Raw genomic sequence first — 15,596 nt, 5'->3', positions numbered from 1 at the left:
GAATAAGTAGGCACAACTACGTTGCTTATCGCCTTGCAAACATAGCGATAAGGAACGGCTGGCAGGTGACGAGGGAGCCTAGGATTAGGGACAGAGAAGGGAAACTTTTAAAACCCGACCTTCTTCTAACGAAAGATCAGCACGTCATAATTTCTGACGTTTCAGTTAGCTGGAAGTGCCCAGAGCCTTTGAGCATGGCTTACGCAGTTAATAAAGCCATACACTCTACTCCCACCTTCCTAGAGAAGGTTGAAGAACAATACCCCGATAAGATCATTGAAGTAGGTACTTTCGCTCATTGTGGGTGCTAGGGGAGGATGGTGCCCTGAAAACCGGTGCATCATCAAGATGGTTGGCGCTACGGATGCGGATATTGGAGACATCATCCATACCGCTTTTGGGGGGTGGCTGCATCATACATATGCAGTTCAACCGCGTGGTGTGGCGCAGTTCGCCACTGCAAGATCTCAGTGGTAAACACAGATTACAGAGTAGAGTAGTAGTGGTAAAGCTTCAGCTGGTCTGGCGAGTGGCGGTTGTGTGTTCGGGCTACTGGTGCGGGCTGTAGATGCGGTTCGAGAAAGTTTGTTCTTGAGCTAGTGTTCGTGAACTCATCTCTAAGGTCGTCATGTGAGCGATTTATTTAGTATTTTGATCTGCCTGTATTCTGAATACTGATACCTATAACAGCGGTCCAACGATGGGAGTTGGACAACAGAATAACCCTCTGGAGAAATACTCCTTGACTTACTCAGTCAAAGAAATTGGTGATGATTTCACCGACCTACACCAGAAAACTGCTAAAGCTATCACGAGCTGAGCTTCGGGAGAGGGTGGGACTGCTGACAAGGCATTGTCGGTACAAATGATATTTGTATGGGAAAGTCAGCAGATGGGATTTGTAGGCTTCTATGGATCAGAAGCAGAGACAGCTGAACACATGATATACAAGTGTCCAGAGCTGGCTGGCCTAAGGACCATTCATATGGGGAAACTGGTTCAGGATACCGGCCAAGGCCCCTAAGGATGTTGTCAGTTTTATGGAAACCATTGACGATATCCTTGGGTTCCTATGAATTGAATGAGTAGGGTAGAGAACAAAAGATCTACGTAGTCCGCAGTTCCCGAAAGGCTAATCGAGCCACAACGACCCCGGTCAAACAATAACACTGCGCGTTTCTGAAAAATTACTGTTTCAAATATCTCTTGGTTTCTGTTCGAAATTCCAAAATATTTGTTTCAGTAATTTTTATGTTTTAAGTCCGTTTGCAACAGCCGAGAATTTACTCGAGAATACGCACTTTCGGTAGAATTCACTGTTCAGTTTCATACAAAATAATCTCTGCCGTTTCCTTACCAAAATTTGGTAGAGAATTCACGGGCTTTATAAGATACCCTTGAATAAACCTTGGTCATTGTAAAACAAGAATGATACTCGCAATGATATTAAATACCATTTCAGAGATAGAGGAAAGTCGGTGTTTCTTAAATGGGCCCCTTTAGCATTCCCTCAATCTACATTCTTACAATAAACGCCAAAAAAAAATTAAGGTCACGCAACGCAAGAGGAAGAGAATAGACTCCTCTCTGACATAACCTCCCTCAAAATGTCAAAATTAAATCTAACCTCTTCAGAGGTATCAAATGTCAACTCAAAAATTATTTATAAAATTTACTATTATTATTATAAATTAGAAAAGAAGGTTCATTGGCAATGGGTGGATGGAAATTAGAAACATTTAAAATGGGAATGTATATTATGTTTCCAGTTGGCCTTTTTCATTATTTTAATCAGCCGCGATTTTTCAAAGACTGGGTAGAGAGTTCTGTCGAGGAAATATATAAGCCAGAAACAGCGGAGATCTTGGAATTCCGAGAAAAAATCAAATCGATCAAAGAAAGACAAGAACGAGAAATGCAAGCAGAATTAGAAAGACAAGTAGTTTAGTGAAATTATTAAGATATTCTCAGTTTTATTTTTGTTGCAGCATGGAAACAAACTCAATTTTTGTTCCTTTGATGTTTTATTAGTCTGTGTTAAGTTGATTGAAATATAGTATTTTTATGGTACTTGACTGAGTTCATATTAGAGAAACTATTTTATACTAAACCCTGCACCTGTGCTGATAACTGTCCTACTCCTTGTAATTCAAAAATGGAATATTGGGATGTATTTCATGTTTTTACTTTCGACCGAAAATTTTTCATTTCTCAGCCTTTTGTGTCAAATTTTAATAATTTGCCAAGCTTGTTTTCACAAAAAACACTTCCCGGACGCCACCTGAATACAGATTACCAACCACAAGTTAAATTCATGCTTGGCAGTCAACATGTTAACTAGCTGCATTTATTTAATGAATCAGCTTTGACTACCAGGGTTAATAGCTGTTGTACTAGTGTACAAAGTAAATCATTTGATGTCTACAAATAAAACACTAGGTAGAGGACATCACTTTTATTTACATAAAATATTGACTCATACTTAAGCAGAAAATTTACTCTGGAATCCCTTTACATATTTACATTGCAATGTATCCAATTGCTGCTAAGATCCACAAATACATACAAAATTTCTAGTAGTAATTTTGATATGAATTTTTCTTATCATCATTTGATGAAAACATTTCTCATGAAAGCAGACAAAGTAAAAAATCAAGTGAACTAATGACATTACGTTAATTTGAAAAAGCCCTCTCGATTAATATGAGGAGCTTGAGTACAGCATTTGTATGAAACTGATTGTAGTTGAAGTTGAAATTAATTCCATTATATATTAAACAAACAAAATTTTGAATTGAATAGCAGTAATTCCAAAGTGGAATAATTTCCTATTCATCCATTCTTTATCACAATTTGTTTGTAACAATATATTAATAAAACTTGATCACTTAATCTGCTTATGAGTAATTATCACAATTTTCATCAACTTATTATAAGGCAAGATTTGTAGGTAATTCACCAATTCATCTACTTTACCATAAACACATTTCACAAATAAGGCAACTTGAATTGCTTGAGCTTGCCTGTCTAGGGATATTTTCAAGGGGGCGTGGTCTATTATTTCACTTAAATTTTTGTTTTGCTTTTTTAACTCAGCAACATAATTCATAATTGACCTTAAAGTGATGGAAAGACTTTGTGCAGAAATTGCTTTGGGGGGATTAGTATATGGTATTTCTAGAATACTATCTAACAATGCCAAGTGAAGTCTAACATACAGTTCAGAATTTTGATTATATAAGGGTGCTAACACACACCACCTCAGTAGACCTGCAATAGGAGTGTTAGATTCCATTGCGATAGCACCAGGAGGCAACATTGGTGGTTGTTGCTGGGCTGCTATACATAATGAGCTGTTATTGGAAATCTGAAAGTTTATGATAATAATGAAGAAAATATTGCTTTAAATTTATCATTTAAATAAAGAGTTTCTTTCCTGCCTAAATTTACTTACATAATAAGTAACTGTTTCTAATAAGCTGAGTGGTGGAAAAGTCATATCTTTGCCATTTTCCACAAAGTAATTTTCTGCCGTTGCTGTTAAGAAATTTGCAATGAATTGTGGAGCAATATCGGGAAGCAATTTTATTTTAGGATTCCCAGTTGTTAAGATGAAGTAATCCACAACCAAAGCTTCTGCTAATTTACAACTTATCTCAGAATTATTTCCTAATTGTTGCATCCAGGCAGTAGCAGATATTAAAATACTTGGGCATGGTATACCTGCAGCGATGGATACAAGCTTACTTAAGACTCCTATACGTTGATTGGCTGTAGTTCCAGTAAAGAGTGACAAGAAAACTGTATTTCTTGTTGACTCATTAGTCAGATTTGTGAAATATTCATAAAGAACTTCAATCAATTGAAGTTCTGCAATTGCTGTCAATGGGTTAGTACGCTTATTTCCTCTCCTGTCGATCTCATAAAATAAGAATTCTGACATTAAGGCCAGACAAAAATCCATGTGCTTGATATTAGTCACTCGTGCACAGACTAATTCTCCTGAAAATTGATATTGATCAAACTACAACTTTTCCATTATGTATTTACTCACCTATTTTGACAAGGGCCTCTTTGGCACATAGTGGAAATTCCAATTTTCGTAAGGACTGTTTCAATAATATATCAGGTGCTACAGACATTCTGAAATATACCAGGGTTGTTATTTCAATTTGTCGATAATATTTTTTCTTTTTTTATTTTGTATCCTAATTATGTATGATTCTTTACACTTTTCTAAATATTCATAATAAAGACAGTGACATTTTCAATATATGTAATTCATAATTGTGAAAAATAATCACAAGAATCTACCCTTTACTGTACCATATCATAGGACGACTTTTGAATGAAAAAATTATTTTTTTATATAGCAGCATAAAAGTTTGGTTAACTGAACTAACATAACCTCTACTTGTCAAAACTTCCATAACATAACCAACAAATTGGTTGAAGAAAAAAAGGTGTATGAGTGAAGAAATCAGGAAAATAAACAAGAATAAACACAAATTGGGATTCTGACAAACGAGTACACAATGGTATTCAAATGCCAAGAGGACAGTTTTTTAAAAGAAGTTGGGAATTTGTTAATTTACACCATATCAAAAATTTTATATTGATTAATTTTAGTTTACTGCTAAAGTTATATCATGCGAGGAAGTTTCAAAGAATATTATAATAAACGGCAAAAAGACTAATTTCAATGGGTTCGAGGTTGTTCTAGAAAATACTATTCTTTTTCCTGAAGGTGGTGGACAGGTATATTTTTATTCATACTCTTTTTTGGCAATCTATTCAATGGAACAAATTCTCTGCATTTTTGATGTCTGCAACCATTTAATAATATCTAATTACTTCAAGTATTCAAATAAGAAGAATTGAATGAATAATTACGGTAATCAATTCGTTACGTGGTTGTAATTATGTTGTGGCACATGGACAACATATAAAAGCTTTATTATGTTTAAGTAGGAAAAGAAAAAATGTGGATATGATTTATTAGGAAGAATTTCGCATTTTGATATATGTAATTGTATAGACTCTGCAAAACTCATTTTAAACTTATTGCTGACGTTTCTGATCAATTAGGACCTTGCAAATATGAGAATAGCAGAGTAACAAATTTCAATTATAGACAGAGCTGCATATAATATAATTTTGATTAAAGAAGAAACATTAAAATCCTGGTCTGTTAGGAAACTTTGCAATTCAAGGGTTGCAGAAGAGTGGTGTTTTGTGACAATGTGGTTGGCCATTCATTTGCCCATTTGATGTATACAGGGAAAACCATGGTCAGCATCAACCCTTTCTCAAGCTTCATTTGAATTAATATACATCTAGCTGTAAGAAAGTTCGTTCAAATTTAATGCTCCATTAAAATTTAACCCTTTATTATTCACTTCAAAAGTGATAGTTTTTAATTTTAATGGAGTATCAATGCTTGGACAATCCAATAAGATCATAGAATCTTGGCTCGAATCCAGAAATTTACATTTAGAAAGAAATTACAGCACATGAACAGAGTGGGCAAAATTGGTGATACCTGAACTTTTTAATCCAACGAGATGGAGAAAAATGAATGTGCCATTCATATCGCCTTTTTTCGAGAAACTAATAAAGCAATTAACTGCATTCCTCTATCTTCTTTTGTTTTTGAGTTATAGGCCAAAATTAACACACATTTTAAAATAACCATTTCAACCGTTTATTAAAAAAATTATTTTGAGTACTTAAAAATGAAAAATAAAAATGGGTATTTCAAATTTAAAACGTTTCGTTTCTATTGCACTAGTTGGCAACATCGACTGAAATATGCGTTGATAATAAAGGACAACAAATACACTATCTTGATGAGATAGACAAAGATGGCTGTCTATGAAGTCTGCGACGAACGAGGAAGGTCGTAAAATTTTATGGGATTTTTATGGCCGGTTGCTGTTGAGGCTCGCCAGTGAGTACGCGCCCACGGATACGCTTTGAGTATCCGTGAGTACGCGCCTTATGATGGCTGTAAATAAACAACTGTTATTTTATGAACAAGCCATTGTTCTTTTTATTTTCTAGTAGGCGTTGTTGCCAAATCGTAAACTAGAAACGAAGCGATTTAAATTTTAAAACCTCATATTTGAAGAATGATTTTAAATAGTTTCCGCGGAGCATTTGAAATTTCCTATTGGAGAGATATCATAGTAGACATATCTATGTGAGATGCACCGTTAATAAAAATCCAATTTTGTTGGGGCGGTTTGTATGTACATCGCTTTTCGTTGCAAAGCACATTCGTTTTTTCCTATGAGCGTGGCAAAAACTGACAATAACTCTCGGATCGCTTGGAAGCCTGTCGACTATTGGTGTTCAGATCGCAACACGTCCTTGTGTACAAACCAACGCTAAACTTTTATGGGATTTTAATTGCTTATCTGGAGTGTGATGGAAGACTGCGCAAGCCCACCAAGAGCCAGCCGCTAAAAAATATTTAACTGAAAATATATGTAGTTTACCATCGGTGTACCTATTGATGTAATTTCAAGAAGCAAATTAAGATTATTACATTAACCAGAACACACTCTGAATTCAGAATTCAGATCTTTATAATTATCTGGAATATAGCTCTTTTTTTGCTACATAGGTATATGTATAAGCTCAACAAACATACCTGCAAAAATTATCAAATTTTAGGAGAAAATTGACTTAAAATTATGATCATGATAAAATTCTGATAACTGAATGTTAAATTAGATTCTATAATATTCAAAATCGCAATTTTTAGCCCTCAGATACAGGATATTTGAATCAGAGCAAGGTCTGCTATGTTGCTAGAAAAGGCGATATTGCAATCCACTATGTCGATGAGCCATTGAAGGTTGGCGAAAATGTTACACAGAAGATTGACTGGAATAAGCGAGAAGATCATATGCAACAGCACTCTGGGCAACACTTAATTAGTGCCATTTTCGAAAGAAAATACGGATTACAAACCGTTTCATGGTGGTTAGGAGAGGAAACTTCCTATATTGAATTAGGTACTTAATTATTTGTATGCTAAGTATGTGTAATATGGTTTCCAATTAGGGTCACATTAATTTTTCGAACTATCAGTATTAGATTTAGATACATAAAAACTGCAGTTGTTTTCCCAAGAGTCCTATTTATTATATGGAGATGTAATTAGACCTCCAACCCCTTTTCGTATACTAATGGGAGGGGAGGCAAGTCTAGCAACTCACAGACTTCGTAACTTGGCTCTGAAAGACTAGTTTTAGTGAATAACCAGCTCCTGGCTGAAATAAGGGTCAATGAGCAAACAGAAACAACTTGTTCAGGAACAAAAGGATCTCTACTGTCACACAGATGGCTGGTCTACAGACGAGTCCAGGCTAAATATGGTTCTGTAGCCAGAGTTTACAGTTGTAAACGGTTGATCTCAAGAACTATTGTGCTCTCATCAGAGCCGTTCTCGCCACTACGTCGCGTCGTCTAATTAACTCTAATATCTGTGTTGGTTTCAAGGAGGTTATATATAGTATATAGTGAGAAGGGGTTACAGTTCACTGCGACCTTAAGGTCTATTGTGCCCCCTAACAAAGCTGTTTCCATCGCGCTCTTCCAGTTCCAGAGATCTGATGAAATCTAATATCTGGGGCCGCTTCACCGAGGATAATTCCCCACTCCTACAGGTTTCTTATCCAAAGCACTCTTTCCTTTGTCTTGCAATGGCATAGCATTCCGTAACCAGGTGAATGGGAGTTTCTTCCTCCTCCCCACAGAATCTACACTCGACAGTGTCCGACAAACCCATTCTTAACAGATGCTTCTTTAGGCGACAATGTCCTGTGAGAAAGCCAGTGAGTAGGTATAGTTGGTTCTTACTTAGATCCAGATATTTTTTGGATCTATTCAAAGTATAAGCCTGAGGCTTGTAAATTCCACTCTAATCCTCTATGGATGTAGACACCCAGGAGTCTTTCCAGCGTTTGGGAGGTCTGCCGATGGGTCTTCTGGTATTTGGGATTCCGTTTCGGGCGATCTTCTATTCTTCCGTGTTCATTCTGCTGACGTGGTTGTTCCAGTATCGTCGCCACGCTTTTCCCCATTTAATAATGTCCTGGATTTGGCATTCTTCTAAAATGACTGTGTTTCCCTTCCTGTCCCTCAGCGTATATTCAGATATGGTTCTTAGTATCTTCATTTCAGTTGTTTTGAGGATGGACTTAGTTCTTTTGTTGTCCGCTGGCTTTTGAATGTTTACTCATATATTTGTTGTTGAATATGACGTCGCGAAGTGCACCTGCCACTCTACATGCTTTAGTTGCCTGCTCACGAACTTCGTATGTTCTATCTTGGTCCGAAGATATCTGTACGCCGATATAGTTCAATGTCATCACCTGTTCTATTGGTTGGTCTGCGACGACAAGTTTGCATCTTTTGGGGTCTTTGCTTTTGTTGTTGATATTTGCATGCTTCTAAAAAGAATGAATATAGCAGTCTCTGCAGGTCATCTTCGTCTTCAGCCACAATCACTGCGTCATCGGCGTAGCAGATAATTTTTATAGCTCCTGTGCTAAGTCTGTATCCCATTCCAGAATTCTTGACGCTGTGTATTATTTGATCCATTATTATGTTGAAGACTAGGGGACTTAATGAACTCCTTGTCGTATACCCGTTTGAGTTGGAATTTCTTCGGTGAGCTGTTGGTTTACATATATATGTGTAGAGGTGTCGGTATTCAGTTGTCTCACAATTTCTATTGAAGGTGTTGGTAGATCTTTATCTTTAAGTAATTTGATGACATCTTTAAGTCTCACTTTATCGAATGCCTTGGTGAGATCTATGAAGCAGAGGAAGGCTGGTTTTCCGTTTTCTATCGATTTTTCGGTGATCTGCCTCAATATGAAAATGGGATCTAATGTTGATCTGTTCCTCGTGAAACCCTGCTATTTCTCTGAGATGTTTATATATTTGTAGATTATGGATTCCAAAAAGAGTTTCATGACCGAACTGAGCAATGTTATTCCTCTATAATTTTCTGGAGCTCTTTTGTCACCTTTTTTGAAAACAGGAATGGTAATACAAAGTTTCTCGAAAGAACTTTTTGACGTGATCCGTCCCTGGGAGATTCCGCCAGAGTTTTTCCTTTTCGACTTTCTCCTTCTCCATAAACTCCTTGAAGGTACATTTTCCTCAACATTTTTTATGTTGACTAGCAAATCATTCCTTCACCAAGTGGTCCGGACATTTTTCCAACTCTCCTAAGAATGGCGGCAATGCGCTGTGAGGTATCCAGTGAGGAGTTGTTGCTTATTATCGTTAAGATCCAGTTACTTCCTAGATATCGAAAGGAACTTGGAACGATCCATCCTCGGAATATTCCGCCAGTGTTTCTATTTCTTGTACTTTACTATACTACAGATACAGCAAGTGTGTTGGCCTCTTCATTTTCTTGAGTCACTGCTTCGTCAAGAAAGCAGACTAAACAAGCTGTAACGATACTTGGATTTTGCAATAGAAATCAAGTCACATGCAATAACCCCGTCTGATGGAAATTTTAATTTCAACTTACATATTCCGTGGAATATCGGTTCATTTTAGATATATTTTCCAGAAATGAGCAGAAATTGTATTCTTTAATATTCTAATGTTGATGCCGATCGATATTCCTTGTTTTATTCCATTCCTGGAGCAGAATTTCTGTCGCCTGGTTCATTGGGAAACCGAGACGAATCGTCAGAATATCTTGACATCCTTCTGCTCTGCTTGTAACGCTTGGCCGCGTAACACCCAAGGTTGCCACAGAGAGACCACATGCAGTGACCTACCACGTCCTAAACCATGTCGTCAGTAGTGTAGCATATACATTGGTAGCTAAGCTCCGGAAGCCTGTGGAGCAACTCATCCACTACTAGGCTCCATAGAGGGGAGATGTTACATCCCCTTAGGGTGTTCCATGTGTGGCTTCAACAAAGGTGGTTTGATTACCCGCCTGGCTCTCGGCTATTCTCGTCGTTAACATCTCATGCATCCATTTTTTATAATGATGGTTTTGTTCAGAACATTAGAAACTCCAAAGCCTATTTGGGAGGAATTTGTTTGAACACAGTCATTTAACAACAAATCTGTTAAATCCTGCATATTTTTACTGTTATTGCAGATACCCCTTCTGTGTCGGATGAGCTGCTTATTGCAGTTGAGAATGAAGTTAACGAGCTCATTCAGCAAGCAAGAAAAGTTGATGTGATTGTATATAATAAAGATACTCCTGCAGAGGTTTTGCAAGAGGTGAGTGAAATATTTAAACGGAATGTTTTTAAAATTTAACTCATGATGTTTCAAGACACTCTAATTCTTCCCATCTTCCTAAACCTGAAATTTATACAATTTCTTCTTGTGGAGAAAACATACTTCATACTCCACAAATTGAAGATTCGGTTATTTATTTTCAATTTTTTTTACAATAGTGTATTTTTCTGCAAGGGGGTAGAACGTATAAGTTTAAACCATGAAAATCATTAAAATACAAAACAAAACGTGTTCTGAACAGAATCGTATGGTTGATTCGGTCATCACGAGAGTGTTTTCGTAGTGGCTTTCTGATAATGCACATCACAGAAAGGGACACATTAGGCTTTATTTCATTAATGATTCAACACCCTCTACATCTTTATTCAAAACATGATCAACAAATGAGGTTTCTTTGAATTTGACTAAATATACACACCAGAACAAATTACACGCATATAATATGTTGCTGGCCAAATTAGTTAGTGTGACTGGGAACAATAAATCGTCTAAATCGAATTCATTGAATAGTTTTTAAAGGGATAGGATCACGCCCATGAATCTTTCTGACTCTGGCGCATCAACCATAATTGTTAGCAAATAATTTAGAGAAATTAGGTTAAAACACTCAGAATTAATAAGTTAATAATTCCGAAATGTGATTGTTATTTCTAGGCATACAATGATTTTCACATACACCCATCTCTTCTCACCAGGATATAAACTATTATCTGGGAGCTAATGAAAACTATGAGCAGCATGAAACAATAATATTCATTGTATTTCTCACTGAAAATATAGGTATAATTTATGTAAAAAGGCTTACAGCTTCTGGAAGAAGAAGCCCACAAAATATTTCGTTTCTTTGGCATTTTAATTTTCTATTCATGGTGAGAATATATAGGAAAAAAAAGCTGAATATTCTACCTTAACCTTACACATATTGTTCACAATGATACTATTTTCCTTTCGAAATATGGCAAGAAGAATGTTCTCTTCATTCAATATGGCTTAGGAATGGCGAAGAATTAGAAATAAAATGTAGTCTAAAGTCTTCCTTGAAGAGTTCCATTTTCAAGAATCAAATACTCGTGAAAAATCAGTTCGGCCAATTGGAAAGATAAACCGAAAAATCAGAAGCACAGACGAAAATTTAAAAAACTCTGCATAAAGTCGGACATTCCAATGTTATCCATAATGGGTATGGATAATATATGTAAGTGGACTGGTAAAAGAGCCACAACGGAATAAAATAAAATTATGATTACTAACACCAGAAAGTCACCTACCAAGAATCACAGAGGGTGATGAAATTGTATTGTTTTTTCTAGGCTAAAAGTAATAGGGGGCTTCCAGACGACCACGTGGGAGATATCCGAGTGATAAGTATTGATGGAATAGATAATAACATGTGCTGTGGAACTCATGTTAATAACTTAAGTCAATTGCAAGCAATAAAACTTCTCAACTCGGAAAAAAGTAAACGATTAAATAAAACGTTTGTTCATTTTTTATGTGGTAAAAGAGTCCTGAAAAGACTTGACGACTGTCTTAAAAGGGAGCAAAAATTGACTGTGTTATTGAAGTGAGTTGTATACTGATTTAAAGTTAATTATTCCGTTTCAAGGCGCGTTTCAATTACGATCCATTTTTAAAAAAAAAATTTTTAACTGCGGATGCGGATGATGTAGCTATATCATCTCTAAGAAGCAATAACTAGAAAAATGGTCCAGGAAAAAGTTTCATTTTATGAAAGGAATTCTGTAGTTATCAAAATACAGGCTGTTTTTAAAGATGAGTTTACTGAAACTGCTCGAAATCAACCCACCACATCCGTAATCTGCGTTTTCGGAGAGCTAGGCATAATTTTTTTGCATTTATTGACCTTACCTCCCTATACGCCGATTTCTTCAAATGATCCTAAATTATTATTCAGATGGTCTGGAATGTACATGGTGTCCGAGTTAAAGTGTCACTACACCTTATTGTGGAAACTAAAGGAGCTAGAAGGAAAAGATAAATACAAAACTTGTGTGCAATCGATTGAACTTTTATTTTTTATAACCAACCTCAATACAGGGTGCTCCATTTTTCCCTATTGGTATCAACTTTCTTATTCGGAATGGAATACCCTGTATATTATTACAATTTTGAATTCCTTGTCAAATTTTAAGGTAACTTTGGAATGACAACCATGGTCCTATATAGCACCGATTCGGAGATATTCGACTTTTTCCTAAAATTTTGACAGCTTTAGGTGCTCACTAAAATAGCTGATACTAGTTTTCTAATGAATGTATCGAAACCAAATTTTGCACAGCTCTCGTCAACACTATTTAAGCAATCTGATATACAGGGTCTTCAAAAATTCAGTTGAAAATTCAAATAGAAGTTCAATCGAAACTTAATTCATTCAAATGGCAACCTATATTTTTTCTTGTTCTTGAGCAAAAAATGTATTAAATTTTTTTCTGTAAAGTGAATAATTTTAGAAATACGGACGAAAAAGTGCATTTTCCCAACGATAATTAATTAATTAAGCTGATAGAATATGGTAACTATGAATACTAGCAATTATATAATGGTGTATTTTTGAGTTTTCTTTTGTGTTGTCAGACAACTACTTGATCATTTCGAGAAAAAATGGAGTCACCCTTTAAAATTGAAATAATTTAATTTTATTGGGAGCGAGTACTAATTACGAGTAAAGGCTGATTCATGCTAGACCGTGTCGGATCCGGGCCGGGACCCGGACGGGACACGGTAAAAGAATTATATGAGAAATTTCAATTGACCCATCCGCACTACACCGGTTGGGACACGTGCCGTGCCCGTGTTTTCAGAGAGGCGACCCGGTTGCAACGGCCCGGAGTCGGTCCCGGCCCGGACCCGACACGGTTTAGCATGAATCAGCCTTTAAAGAGTCTTTTTGTCTTTCATTAGTGAATCTAGTCAATTAAATTTATCAAATAAATCAACGCCAACTTTATAGCAGCAACACTAATTAAATTATCGTTGAATCTTACCGCCAAATGCATTTTTTTCGTCCAAATTTCTGAAACTATTCACTTTACAGAAAAAAATTTTATACATTTTTTGATCATATTAATTATTAACCTGCTCTATATCATGAACAAAATAAATATATAGGTTGCCATTTGAAAAAATTAAGTTCTGATTGAAGTTCTATTTGAATTTTTATATTTTTAACTCAAATTTTTGAAGACCATATATATCAGATTGCTAAAAATAGAGATGTAACGTATGATTCAATGTGTGGACAAGAGCTGGGCAAAATTTGGTTTTGATACATTCATTAGAAAACAAGTATCAGCTATTTTAGTGAGCACCTACAGCTGTCAAAATTTTAGGAAAAAGTCGAATATCTCAGAATCGGTGCTATATAGGACCATGATTGTCAAACCAAAGATACCTTAAAATTTGACAAGGAATAGAATAGAAATACAATAATATACAGGGTGTTTCATTTGAAATAAAAAAGTTGATACCAACAGGGAAACAACGGAGCAACCTGTATTAAGGTTGGTTATAAAAAATAAAAGTTCAATCGATTACAGATAAGTTTTCTATTTAACTTTTTCTTCTAGCTCCTTTAGTTTCCACAACAAGGTATAGGGACACTTTAACTCGGACACCCTGTACTAAACTAACCAACTGAACCAGTGCCGCCGTATTCAGAATTTAATGTAAACGTATTTTGGACTATATCCGCCATATTGAAAGTTTTATGTAGACGATTTTTGGTAAAATGATTCAATTTGATCAATCCATCCTGTTGAAAAAACTCACCCTTGAAAACACCCTGTATAAACTCTCCATATCGTAATTGAATTGGTATTGAAGCTGATTTTAATAAATTAACCATCGATTGCCACAAAAATTACCTTAATATCTGTCGTCATGTTCTATTTTGCACTCAGGAATAACCCGGTACAACATCCTGAACTAGTGGAGAAATTACTAAAAAACATAAAGAATGTTTCGAAAAATCTATCCACTGTACTAAAAGATTTAGCAATACACGAGGTAATGAAATTAAAAAATGCAGATCCCACTCCTAAATACTACAGTCTACATCGTAAGGAAGCCGAGCCCGATTTCATGAACGTTTTCATTCAAGAATATGGAAAAACTGATGTGCTACTCTTCCTTTCTACTGGAGAAGAGAAAGGTGTTGGGAATATAGTTTTATATGGGCCAGAAGATGACGTTCAAAAATTGGGTCCCAGGTAAGTTTTTCGTGTATGATTGTGAAAAAGTAGTGAGACATTATACTTCTGCTGCGTCAAAAAAGATTTCATGAGTTTTTAAAAAAGGCTTAAAAAAATGTGCTTGTGTAAAAAATAACTAAAATATTTAAGGTGGCTCATTTGAGCTAAAAAATTGATTTTTGGCGAAAACGGTTCATCAAAATCACGTTTTTCATACACCGTTGTAAAGAGGTTTCCAAGACTTTTCAAATGAAGTATCACTCAACTCCTTTCCCTATTCAATTTTGAGGGGTTGAAGCGCCATCTCTTAGGGGGTTCCTCTTTCAATCTTCAAATATAAGTGAAAAGATGAACCCCAAACAAAATCATTCGAAGTGTTTCGGGAAATTTTCCCAATCATTATGGGTTAAGAAATACACTGGGTGGTTCGTCTGAGATGGAACACCCTCCATATTAAGAAAATAATTAAATAATTAATAAAAATTCAGGACAATCCACCAAGCTAGTGACATTGATAAGTGAATTTTTGTTTATCAATCATTCTCGGAATTTTTGATTGAGACATGAGAGTGTTTGAAGTACTGAATCCGCAAGGTTTTTCAAAAATCACCGTAAATGTAAGGATTCTTTATAACAAAATAATTCGAATTATCGTATGTTTGCAGAATTTGTTCGCTAATGGATGGTAAAGGAGCTGGCAAGGGAAACAAATTTCAAGCAAAAGTGACCAAAATGGAGAATCGATCTAAAGCCGAACAAGTTGTAAAGGAACATTTTTCTTGAAATGAAATGTAGTTTCGCAGAGAATTGTGCAAAATATTTAAAATCCTATTTCAAATATAATGCATAAAATCTCGAAACAGAATATTTGTTCTTATGCTACGTCTATGGAAGGTAGTCCTATCTCTACCTTCCATAGCTACGTCATAATGTGATTTGATTCAGGTCGTTTTTTCTTCGTAAATAAAAATGAAAAAATGTTCAGTAACTGCGATGCGATTGCCATGAAATTGATAATCCTAGCGTTCTTGAGTTCAATGAAATATGCAGCGGTTCTATGACGGTACTGATATACACAATGTGTCAATT

The 15,596-nt window shown here is 35.7% G+C and overlaps 2 protein-coding genes across 2 annotated transcripts; one reads left to right on the top strand and one right to left on the bottom strand.

Moving 5' to 3' along the window:
- Positions 1-2,440: 2,440 nt before the first annotated feature.
- On the bottom strand, positions 2,441-4,333 carry LOC123319185 (uncharacterized protein C7orf26). The gene is made up of 3 exons (XM_044906048.1): positions 4,055-4,333; positions 3,455-4,002; positions 2,441-3,367 (listed from the first exon to the last, which is right to left on the bottom strand). The coding sequence occupies exons 1-3, from the start codon at positions 4,140-4,142 to the stop codon at positions 2,885-2,887; spliced, it is 1,119 nt and encodes a 372-aa protein (XP_044761983.1). The 5' UTR covers positions 4,143-4,333; the 3' UTR covers positions 2,441-2,884.
- Positions 4,334-4,535: 202 nt separating this feature from the next.
- On the top strand, positions 4,536-15,335 carry LOC123322575 (alanyl-tRNA editing protein Aarsd1-B). The gene is made up of 7 exons (XM_044910518.1): positions 4,536-4,574; positions 4,630-4,758; positions 6,770-7,022; positions 10,148-10,275; positions 11,607-11,860; positions 14,217-14,525; positions 15,173-15,335. The coding sequence occupies exons 1-7, from the start codon at positions 4,536-4,538 to the stop codon at positions 15,288-15,290; spliced, it is 1,230 nt and encodes a 409-aa protein (XP_044766453.1). The 3' UTR covers positions 15,291-15,335.
- The last annotated feature ends 261 nt before the right edge of the window (positions 15,336-15,596 follow it).

This window comes from Coccinella septempunctata, chromosome 1 (genome assembly GCF_907165205.1).
Source record: "Coccinella septempunctata chromosome 1, icCocSept1.1, whole genome shotgun sequence".
NCBI classification, from domain to species: Eukaryota; Metazoa; Arthropoda; class Insecta; order Coleoptera; family Coccinellidae; genus Coccinella; species Coccinella septempunctata.
The sequence above is the reverse complement of the archived record's forward strand: the minus strand, read 5'-3'. Positions and strand labels throughout refer to the sequence as shown.

Excerpts from the sequence above, each read along its gene's own strand:
- LOC123322575 (XM_044910518.1), top strand. The coding sequence starts at position 4,536 with ATGGTATTCAAATGCCAAGAGGACAGTTTTTTAAAAGAA. Across the intron at positions 4,575-4,629 it reads AGGACAGTTTTTTAAAAGAA|TTTACTGCTAAAGTTATATC; the intron begins GTTGGGAATTTG and ends GATTAATTTTAG. Across the intron at positions 4,759-6,769 it reads TTCCTGAAGGTGGTGGACAG|CCCTCAGATACAGGATATTT; the intron begins GTATATTTTTAT and ends CGCAATTTTTAG.
- LOC123319185 (XM_044906048.1), bottom strand. The coding sequence starts at position 4,142 with ATGTCTGTAGCACCTGATATATTATTGAAACAGTCCTTACGAAAATTG. Across the intron at positions 4,003-4,054 it reads AGAGGCCCTTGTCAAAATAG|GAGAATTAGTCTGTGCACGA; the intron begins GTGAGTAAATAC and ends ATCAATTTTCAG. Across the intron at positions 3,368-3,454 it reads TAGAAACAGTTACTTATTAT|ATTTCCAATAACAGCTCATT; the intron begins GTAAGTAAATTT and ends ATAAACTTTCAG.